The 10,966-nt window shown below is 53.7% G+C and overlaps 1 protein-coding gene across 1 annotated transcript in view; it reads left to right on the top strand.

Annotated features, from left to right (window-relative positions):
- The first annotated feature begins 1,328 nt into the window (after positions 1 to 1,328).
- The window catches only part of FOXO6 (forkhead box O6), a 143,807-nt gene continuing 134,169 nt past the window's right edge, over positions 1,329 to 10,966 (top strand). The window contains exon 1 of the mRNA XM_048500563.1: positions 1,329 to 3,087. Within this exon, the coding sequence (XP_048356520.1) occupies positions 2,623 to 3,087 (465 nt within the window). The 5' untranslated portion in view covers positions 1,329 to 2,622. The remainder of the gene's footprint in view (positions 3,088 to 10,966) is intronic.

Below are 10,966 nucleotides of genomic sequence, written 5' to 3'. Positions count from 1 at the left end.
CTGAGACTCAGGTTCGAATCCCCACGCTGTTCTGAAAGCTTGTTAGGTGACCTTGGGCTACTCACAGTTCTCTCAATATTCTCTCAGTTCGAAAGAGTCAGGCAATGGCAAACATCTCGACTTGAAAACCTCTAAGTCAGGGTTGCCGTACTTCAGATGTGACTTGATGGCACATCAACACAAACACATACTTTGGACCAAAGTGCCAGACTTTGCTATCTCACACGTTTTTTGTGTGGCTAAATGCAGGAGATATCAACGGCCGCCATTAAGAAAGAAAGGTGTGGTACCAATGAAGTAAATAAATTGGGCTTCCCTCAAGGTCTAGTACAGGGGTAGGGAACCTGCGGCTCTCCAGATGTTCAGGAACTACAATTCCCATCAGCCCCTACCAGCATGGCCAATTGGCCATGCTGACAGAGGTTGATGGGAATTGTAGTTCCTGAACATCTGGAGAGCTGCAGGTTCCCTACCCCTGGTCTAGTATCAGGGAATGGAAAGAAAAATTCTTGCTCTTTACTTTATCCACATCAGGGTCCCTTTAAGTGGAAATGCTGGAGATCAAACCAAGGAAAGCAAAGCAAACGTTCTTCCAGGTGTTACAGCCCTTCACTGGGCACTTATTTTTAATTTTATAACCTTATATTATTTTTAATTTTATAACCTCATATTTAACACAAGTAACGTTAACCCACTAGGCTCTTGATGGATTTCCTACAAACCCAGGATTGCAAGACTGTCCCTCTGTTCTCTAAGGTTTTCTCCCTTCAAATGTCAATTTATACACAAAAAGATTAAACACTCTCCCTAATATTTGCAAAAGTAACATTACGTTGCTGATCTAGAGTCTGCTAGCTTGTCTTAAAGAAAAGTGGAGAAATAGGCGTGTCCACAGATTACAACGTCTGAACCCCGTCTGGGTCAAGATGGGGGAGGGGAGAAAAAGTCCCAGGAGGCGTGGCTTTGCCAAGTGGGCGTGGCCTAAGCGAAAGGCTTTTTCTAGGTGCCTCGACTTAGCAAGGGTGGGCGTGGTTTTGCTCCGCAGCGGCCGCAGGCTGGGGAGCCTCGTTGCCCTGGGTTACCCGCGGGTAAATCGAGAAGCGGTGACGTCACAGAGGGAGGTTCCCTTCGCCCAGCCAAACGCGTCTTTTCCCTGCCCGCCCCTCCTTTCTTTTATGGGTTTTTTTTTCATAGAACGCCGGCTGGGATCGGGCCAATGGGAGAGTGCCGAGGTCCGGGCCCTCGTGCCGCGCTCCGTCCAATCAGGAGGCGGCATTTGGGTCAGGTCAGTGTAACACTCCAAACATTTGGAAAAAAAGGTGGGGGGAAGGGGAGCAGGTCTTCCCCCTGTCCCACCGGTGGGGGCGCCCCGGGGTGCGCGCGGGGTCAAGAGCGCGGCTGGGGATAGACATGGAAATTGGGATTTTTTCCTAAGGGACTTTGCACCAGGCAGAAGAACAGGATCGGGATAGACTTTGAATGGGGCAACTTTTGAGAGACTTGGAAAGGCTGCTTGCACTAGACAGAGGGGTGTGTGTGTGTGGGGGGGGTGTGCAAGGCTGCACGGGGCTCCGGCGCTTGCACGTGAGAATGCGCAGCGTTTGCGTGTTGGAGGCATAAAGCGCCGTCTACAAGGGGGGGGGGGAAGCTGCATGTGGTGGGGCATTGGACATCTGGACTTCCGGGGTGGCCCTGGGTCTGCCCGGCCTTCCCCGCTCGTCCCTCTCTCTCCGCGCCTCGCCGCAGCAGGGGGAAGCCCGGCGTGTTGTGATCATGTGGTTTGGCCGGGGCGGCCGGCAGAGCGCCCAGCCGCCGCCTCCCTCCCGGGTCGGGCTACTCTTCCCGTGTAAGGTGCTGCCGGCGAGGCCCCGCCCCCTTCCCCGCCCCCACCCCTCCCTCCCTCCCTCCGCCAGAGGTGCAGCCGGCTCGCCTGGCGGGCGGCGAGTGTGCGTGTGCCACGGGCGAGCGAGCGAGAGGCGCACGAGCGGCTGCCGGGCTGGCTGCTTGGCTCGGCTGCAGCCGCCGCTTCCTCCTCCTCCTCCTTCCCGCAGCATGTGGCCCTCCCGCCGGGTCCCCGGAGAGAGGCGGCGCCCGCTGGGGGCGGCACGAGCGCAGGAGACGACGACGAGGACGGCGCTGCTGCTGCTACTACTGGACGGCCGCAGGTGCTACTGAGGGATCGCGCTACCTGCCCGGCCAGCCCAGGTGTGCGTGACAACAGCAGAGGCCGGGGGAGCGGCATGCCGGCCCCGCGGGGCCTGTAGCGCCGGCTGGGGCTCGTCGGAAGGGCCCGCCGTCTCTCGACGACCGCCGCGCAGCCCGCTTCGGCCCCCGGCAGCGCTCATCTGTTGCTCGCGCCCGCTCGTTCGCCATGGAGGCGGCAGCCCGCGCCGCTCCTCGCCCTGCCCGCTGAGCCGCCTGGCCGCGGCCGGGGGGGGGCGGCCGGGAAGCGATGCTCTGAGCCGCCGCCCCCTACCTGCCTGGCGACCCCCTCGGAGACCATGCTGGCCCCCTGAGCGCCGCTGCGACCCCCCTCCCCAAAGCCTCGCCTGGAATTATACAGAGGACCCCCCTTCCCCACCCCACCCCCCGGGGACCGGCTCACTCGCCTCCCCGCCAGCCATGGATGAGAAGCGGCAGGCGCACCAGGTAGACGTCGACCCGGAGTTCGAGCCCCAGAGCCGGCCCCGCGCGGGCACCTGGCCCCTGCCGCACCCCGACTTCCCCGGCGAGGAGGACGACGGGGCCGCGGCCGGAGGAGGCGTCGGCGTCGTGGGGGGCTCCAAGCACCCGCTGGCCGGCGGCGGCGGCACGGAAGGCGCCGAGAACGCGGCCGGCGGGGCGGCGGAGCGCGGCAAGGGCGGCCCGGCGCTGCCTCCGCTGGGCGCCGACGTTGGACAGCTCCGCAAGGCCAAGACCTCCCGGCGCAACGCGTGGGGGAACCTGTCCTACGCCGACCTCATCACCAAGGCCATCGAGAGCTCGCCCGAGAAGCGGCTCACCCTCTCCCAGATCTACGACTGGATGGTCCGATACGTGCCCTATTTTAAGGATAAAGGCGACAGCAACAGCTCGGCCGGTTGGAAGGTACACCTGGGGGGCGCCTCCCCACCTCCATCCCCCTCCCCTCCAGAAGCCCCCTAATGTGCAGGACCTCTAGGGAAAGTTGGTTAAACACTAACCAGGGGTGACTTGGTTAATCTGGATTAGTTGGTTGGCACCCCTGTGTGAATCCCCCCCTTTTGGTTGGGAGGAAAGGTGTGGAGCCCCCCCTCCCCCTCCTTGCACCCTTACCTAGAGGACAGGTTTTTAAACAACTCTGAGTGAACGGATTTGGTTTGGGATCAGTCTGGGCCGAATCGGGTCCGGGACGATTCTGCATTCAAGTGCGCCTGTTGCGCGCCTTCTGTTCCCCTTCTCTTGGAAGGGGCTTGCCAAGTTTCGCCAAGGGTCTGGCCAGGACGGAGATTCCGGCTTTGCGGCCTGAACCGCTCTGGGTCTTGAATTGCCAAAAAGGAAATTGCTTCTTTATCAGGGCTTGGGGTGGAGAAAGACCGGCTCGGCTAGGCATGCCAGAAGAGGAGAGTCCCCTTCTGCTCATTATAGGCTGAAGGGATGCGTCTGGTTCCTGTTGCATTGGCGACGAAGGAGATCTTTATAGCACCTGTTCAGCTGTCTGGCCCACCTACCAAACTTGCTTCCCCAAAGCCTGGGAGTGAGGGGGGAAAGGAAACACCTGTTCTCTCCCGTTGCAGCCAGGTAGCACCTGCCCATCTGTTCAGACTGAAGCAGTGCCCCAGTCTCTCCCCCGGTCTAATTGGCTGAAAATGCAGGAAATGGGATTTTCAGGTCTGCTCTCTTATTTAGGGAGGCATTTTTTTTCCATAATAAACAGAATTCTTCCAGAACACAGTGTAGATTGCAGGAACCGCTGCATCCCTAAGTAGATTCGGGAGTGATCCCTTGAGAAAGCCACTGGCTGGGGAGGCCCTTAGAACGGACCTGAACTTGTACTACGTGAGGGGGGTGGGAGGTAAGACCATTTTTTGAGGTTTTAGCCTGGGTCCGGTTGAAACCGGACAGGGCAGCTGATGCACTGGTGGAAAAAAACTCCCCCTGCCTGACGATCAAACAGGATTAAATTGTGTGTGCGCCCTTCCCCTTTTAAAATGTTGCTTCTGATATTTCTGTTGTTCTCGGCTTGGAGGAAACAGAGAATTGTTGATCCCATATTTGCAGGTTTGTTGTGGCTTTTTTTTTTGGAGAAAGCTGTGCCATTTCCGGGTAGGATCTGTCTTCTTAGAAGTGTGCCTTTTGTGGAAGGCTTGGAAAAGGATGCTCTCCCCCAGGTGAGCTGACCGCAGTAACCCTTGCCGCGCTACAGCAAACAGAAGGAGGATGCGTGGTCTTCCATCCTCTTAGCCTGTCTCTCTTCCAGACAGGCACACCCCCCTCTTCTCTTTAGATTCAGTTCTACTGGCAGAGCTCCGGGCAGTTGCCTTTGGATTGTTAAACATTTCTGTCAGTAGGAATCGATTCCTCTCTTATTGTGATTTAGTGTAGACTCGGGTTGCTCTCCCTGAGCTTACAAGGAAGAAAGGGGGGGGGGGATCCTACTTCTCTTCACTCCACCGAGACACTCAGCTCTGGTCTAGCTGGCTGGGCAGGCTCCCGCTTGCCTGCATCATTGAGGGTTGTGAGACCAGCGGTATGGGGAAAAGAGGGAGATTATGTCACGCTGGATCCCACAGTTGTCAGGTCAAAAGGATGTGGTTCTGTTATATTCCCTTTTTTTAAAAAAAACCCCACAACCCTTTCCATCTTATCTTGGGGTTTCCTTGTGCGGCAGATTAGGCGGCACCCTCGACGATTTTTTCCAGCGGTTCTTTTTGAGCGTTCAACAAACCTTGATCCTCTATGACACACCGAGATTTGCTGTTCACATTCCTGAAAAGAGAACTCCTCTCTGTGTTCTGGCCACTTGTTAATAGCTGCAGAAAAGGACTGCATTTATTTTGGGGAGTCAGGGCCCTGGGGGGGGGGGGGGCAGTGGACCTAAACTGGGTGGGACTACGGAAATCCCAGAACAAACTCGACTGCCTCAGATAGCCTTGCATGTGGCGTGCACCTGTTGCTGATTCTGTCATGCTGAAGTATCTGAGAATCCCATGTCTGAGGTTATAATTCCAGGGAGGTAGCAAGACTGCACAGGAGTCCAACTAGCATCTTAAAGATGATAAAAATTTATTGCAGTGGGAGGTTTTGAGAGCAGGCGTTCACTTCCTCACATGCACCTGCGAAGATATCGCTTCACACAGATCTTGACTCCAAAATAAAGCGACAGCCCATCAGTGCCTTAAAGTCGAACCCTGATTCCGGCATAAGTTTTTGCTGACTTCTCCAGCAAGCTTAATGCTCGGCAGGCAAAGCCAATCCTGTTCGTAGATGCGTCGCCCGAGTTTGCATGGAGATTCCCTGGTGGAGCCACGCATATACCTTTGCTACAGTCTGTTCTGAGCTTCTTTGAAGTCCGCAACTCTTATTTTCTCTGTCTCTCTCTCATATTTCAGTACCAAGGGCCAAAACAAAGTACAGTAATACCCCTTTGCATATCTCTTCCTCTTTCATCTAAATAATTATAAGAGGAGACTAGAGTCCAACAGCATAGGAGATCTGGACTTTTTGCAGTGGGTAGTGGAGGATGTTGGAAGAGCCCACAAGGTTTCTTCCGGAGCTGCAAAACTGTGCTGGCGGGGTGGGTCTACATGGTAGCTTTCCCTGCTTCTGGTCTGGCAGTGCAATACCCTATGTAGTATGGGAAGCTGAAAAGATGGGTATCATTCTTTTCCCAGCTAGGGCTCATGTGGCGTTTCCTGACCTGGATAGCCCAGGCTAGTTCAATCTTGTCAGATCTCAGAAGCTAAGCAGGGTTGACCCTGGTTAGTATTTGGGTGGGAGACCACCAAGGAAGTCCAGGGCTGCTACTCAGAGGCAGGCAATGGCGAACCCAATCTCTTCGTATCTCAGCAGCTTAAGCAAGGTTGGCCCTAGATCAGGGGTGTCCAACTCTGGCGCTTCAGATGTTCATGGCCGTGCCAGCAGGGGCTGATGGGTACTGTAGTCCATGAACATCTGAAGCAGTAGAGTTGGACACCTCTGCCCTAGATAATACATGGATGGGGAGGCAAGGGAAAACCACTGTCCATCTCTTCCTTTGAAAACCTACAGAATTGTCATGAGTCAGCTGTGACTTGACAGCACGTTCCAGCACCACTGTGGTGCTTCTCTACAGTGAACTGTACATCCCAACCTGGTTACTTCCATGCATGGGACCAGCACGGTCCCAAATCTGCAGTTGCATGGTGGCTTGGATGTTCTGCAGAAACATTTCCTGGTTCCCTCCGCCGCCGCCTGAAATCAGAGCTGTCTGGACATGTCCTTCGAGGGTGCCAGTGTGCTTCCACTTAAGTTCATCTGCTCAGCAGCTGGTTTTGTTGTCCCTAGAGGCGCCTGCATTTAAGTCTTGGGTAATGAGATGCCTTCTTTAAGTGTGCCCCCCCCCCCTCTGCCGCCACTCTCCCGTATGCTGCAGTACTGACTTTCTTACGGCACACAAATTAGCAGGTCTTGCAGGTAGATCTGTAGTTGCAAAATCTGGGAAAGCATGGGAAGTCGCAAAAGTAGAGCTAAATGTAATGTAGCAAGAATCCCCGTGTCAAAGTTCTAATGCCGGCCCCGACACCGTTTTTACCTCAGAAGACCTAGAGATGAAATAATCCGTCCACTAACATTTGGGACCTGCAGAGAAAGAGGGTGCTTTGACATCAGACAAGTTGCTTTATCAGAGGCATGGCCCTCTCTGCCTTCCGTTACCGAGTCAGACCGTTGGCCTTCCAAAATCAGTATTGTCTACTCTGGTTGGCAGCAGCTATCCAGGGTCTCAGGCCTTTCATATCACCTACTGCCTCGTCCTTGTAACTGGAGGTGACGGGGATAGAATTTGGGACCTTCTGCGTGCGAAGCAGAAGATGTACTGCTGAGCCACACCCCCTCCCCCAGGGCAGGTGCGCTGCACAGTGTAGGCTAAGTTTCCACTCCAGGTGATCCAAGTTCCAGTCACGGTAGCCAGCAGAGGAGCCCACCCAAGGAGCAGCCCGTATTATTTCTGTCATTCAACTCCGGCAGTTCCGCGTGATGCGTTGTGCAGTTTTTCCCCCCGAAGAAAGAGAAGCTCAAAGCGAAGAAACGTAGCAGTTCGAACACCCACATTTTATTGAATGCACCAGCCAAAGGCCATGGCTAGAGAAGCTTGAAACCACTTGATCTTCCGAGAAGTGTTTCAGAAGTAGCCCAGTCGGGAGGCTGAATGGTTTGCAGTGTACGTTTCCCCGGCTGCCTTTGGTGTAATGGCAGTGCGACTGTTGAGAAATGAAGCTCAGTGAGAGAAGGGGAAAGGGTGTGTTTGTGTTAGTCTTTTGTGTGACTAGCAGGCCTTCCGGTGCTAGTCCCATCCTCTGCATTTCTCTTCGGTCAGCCTTGAACACGTGCCGCTTGCAAAGCTGCAAGTTATCCCCGAGGGAACCCGTAAAACCAGGGCAAGATTTATGCCTGTCATATCCTAGCGTGATCAGGTGAGATCTCCCCAGCTTTTTGGCGTCTCTCCAGAGAAGAACGTGCCGTAATTCCTCACCTTGGCACTCTGTCCTTTTGTGGCTCCCTCTACAGAGCGGCTGCAGAATAGCAGCTGCGGATCAGGATGGTTTGCCACTCCCTCCTGCCACAAACTTGCTGGGTGGCTTTAAGCAAGCTTCTTTGCGTCATCCTCATCACCCCGGGGGCAGACTGGGGAGTTAAGTGGCCTCGGAACGAACCAGGCCAAGTGGCCTCCTCAGGCCCAGTGAGCCGGAACTGCCAGGGCCGTCCTGCTGAGCTGAAGATAGTCATCCGCTCGCCCATTCCCTTGGGTCCAAGCTGAGTCGGGCCTGGCTTTGCTTGAGCCTAAAGAAGAAGAGTTGGATTTATATCCCTTTTTCTCTTCTGTAGGAGACTCAAAGGGGCTTACAATATCCTTTCCCTTCTCCCCCCTGCCCCACAGCAAACACCCTGTGAGGTGGGTGGGGCTGAGAGAGCACAGAAGAACTGTGACTAGCCCAAGGTCACCCAGCTGGCGTGTGTGGGAGTGTACAGGCTAATCTGAATTCCCCAGATAAGCCTCCACAGCTCAGGCAGCAGAGCAAGGAATCAAACCTTGTTCCTCCAGATTAGAGTACACCTGCTCTTAACCACTACGCCACTGCTGGCCAGGAGTTCTATGGGGCAGGGGTCCACAGAATCATAGAGTTGAAAGAGACCCCAGAGGCCATCAAGTCCAACCCCCTGCAATGCAGGAACACATAATCAAAGCATTCCTGGCAGAAAGTTCCTGTCTATGAAATGGCCAGTCTGTCCTTCAGCCCTCGCCGCCAGTCTGTAAAATGGGGATAGCACTGCTCTACCATGCAGAGATTATAGCAAGATACTGCTCAGTGAGGTGACCTTTCTTTCTTTCTTTCTTTCTTTCTTTCTTTCTTTCTTTCTTTCTTTCTTTCTTTCTTTCTTTCTTTCTTTCTTTCTTTCTTTCTTTCTTTCTTTCTTTCTTTCTTTCTTTCTTTCTTTCTTTCTTTCTTTCTTTCTTTCTTTCTTTCTTTCTTTCTTTCTTTCTTTCTCCTCCCTTGCTTAGCAGGCAAAGGAAACATTAGCCTCCTCGCCATGACAGCAAAAATTCCGGATTGATGGCTTACAAGAGAAGCTTGTTTGCCTTGGGAGGGAGGGGTCTTAATTGGGGAGATCAGGGCGCAGCAGCAGACAGCTCTATTAGACACAAGAGTCAAGCTGATGGGGGCAGGGAGGGAGATGCAAATCCCCCAGAACGTAAAAGTCACAATTACAAGCATGGGATGATATCGTGCTTTGAGTGGCCAAGAGCACTGGGGGGTCTGCAGGGAGGACCATTGTCCCAAAGGGCAATAGTGACTTCACCTTTCTCTCTCGTGCACTCTGTTGATGGAGGTGGAGGAAAATGTGCATGGGACAGAAAGAGACTGGGTGGGAGTCAGTATCTTTTTCAACCGGAAATATGAAGGTGAGCTGGACCAGGAACGCCAAATTGTCAGAAAGGAAATGAGGTTTTATGCAACTCATGCATTCAAGAGAGAGAGAGAGAGAGAGAGAGAGAGAGAGAGAGAGAGAGAGAGAGAGAGTAATCCTTCCGAGGACTGCACTGCACAGCCCGGAGAATGAAGTTTTGATTTTGTTTCATTTATTTTTTCACCCTTCATTGGAAGATAGGTACCAAAAAACCAGGGTCGTAATTTCTCCCACCCAGTGAGTACTTGCTAGTGATGTAAGTCATTTTGCTTTCTGGAGAACCTGCCCCTTCCAGCAGAGAAGGGCATTTTCCTTCTGTTGGAAGTAACCACGTCCAGCCTGCAAAAGAACTGAGAAGGATCCCCAGCAGGGGGCGAGCAAGTGGTCAGCAACATAGGGCAAACGTAAGGTTAGAGACCCTTCTATCCTTTTGTGCCACCTCTTGTCTGTCCTTAGATTGGTAAACTCAGGTTTAATTTCCTTCTCCTCCTCCTCGGCGGCCTCCTTCTTCCCTCCTGTCCTTAGCCAGTTAGACAGCTAGAGGTGCTCTCTGTCTCAGCTTCCCTGTCTGAAATGTAGTTCCCTGATAAACGTTTTATTGTCGAAGGCTTTCATGGCCGGATTCAACTGGTTGTGGTGGGTTTTCCGGGCTGTGTGGCCGTGATCTGGTGGATCTTGTTCCTAACGTTTTGTCTGCATCCATGGCTGGCATCTTCAGAGGTGTATCACAGAGGGAAGTGTGTCACACAGTGTGTAACAGACTTACCTCTGTGATACACCTCTGAAGATGCCAGTCACAGACGCAGGCGAAACGTTAGGAACAAGATCCACCAGACCACGGCCACACAGCCCGGAAAACCCACCACAACCAGTTTTATCTTTAATCCGTGAGTCTTCCCCTTCTCTGCATAATTAACACTCTGCCAATGCCTGCAAGGGTTGTGAGACAGCTGAGTGATTTAAAATGGTTGGTAAGTTGGTGCAGCTCAGTTGCTTGTTTCAAGAGCAGCGGGTTGTGGCACCGTGGCAAACCTCCCATCTCTGGAGCACTTCCGACCCTTGCGTGGAGTTGGGGGCAATATCTCAGTGCCAAACAGCAGTTTATTATGTCTGAGAGTGGGGTCTCAGCTCCTTTTCCCCTCTTCTGCCCCGGCCGGCCGGTTGTTGATGCATCTCTTTATTCTACGCTCCTCCCAAAATGTTTCTTGTGTGTTTAGTTTGTTGTGCACAGCTCTGAACCTGTGCATCACACAGGCTCCCCGAGGCTACAGACTCTGTTGCATATTTTCTCTCCCACCCACCCCTTCTTAATCTATATCTCAGCAATCTGGCATCTCTTCTGCCTGTTGGAACCACTTTCTCTGGTTAAATCTTTCCCTGCTGACCCTGTGCATTGTTGGAGTCGGGAAAGGGCTTCCCCCACCCCCTGCAGGGAACCTGAAGCCAAGGGGCACTCAGTCTTCCAGTAACAAGCTGCGTGGCATGCCATTTATTAAAGATCCACGAGGGGCTCGCTCCTCATCTCCCTCCTGCCCCGTTTGCAGGAGTCTCCCAGCTGCCACGTTGAGTGGCGTCGGGATGGAAACACAACTGCTGAGTCGTGGGACCTAAGCCTTTAATCGTGGCCTCTTTGGGCCAGCAGTTCAAGGGCGTGTAACGCTGGGAGAAGGCTCGCCAGCTGAGAATTCTCGAGCGCTTCACCCCACGTTGCGGAGAGGAAATTGTGGCCGGGAGGGCCACCCGACCAGCCAGTCTTGAAGGTGGGATTAGAAGCAAAGATTTAAGTCTCCCAGCAGACCCTTCAATCCTCTCTCCTAAAGCCGGCAACGAATCCCAGCTC

This window comes from Sphaerodactylus townsendi, linkage group LG06 (assembly GCF_021028975.2).
Source record: "Sphaerodactylus townsendi isolate TG3544 linkage group LG06, MPM_Stown_v2.3, whole genome shotgun sequence".
NCBI classification, from domain to species: domain Eukaryota; kingdom Metazoa; phylum Chordata; class Lepidosauria; order Squamata; family Sphaerodactylidae; genus Sphaerodactylus; species Sphaerodactylus townsendi.
Note: the sequence above shows the minus strand (reverse complement) of the source record. Positions and strands in the feature narration are given on the sequence as shown.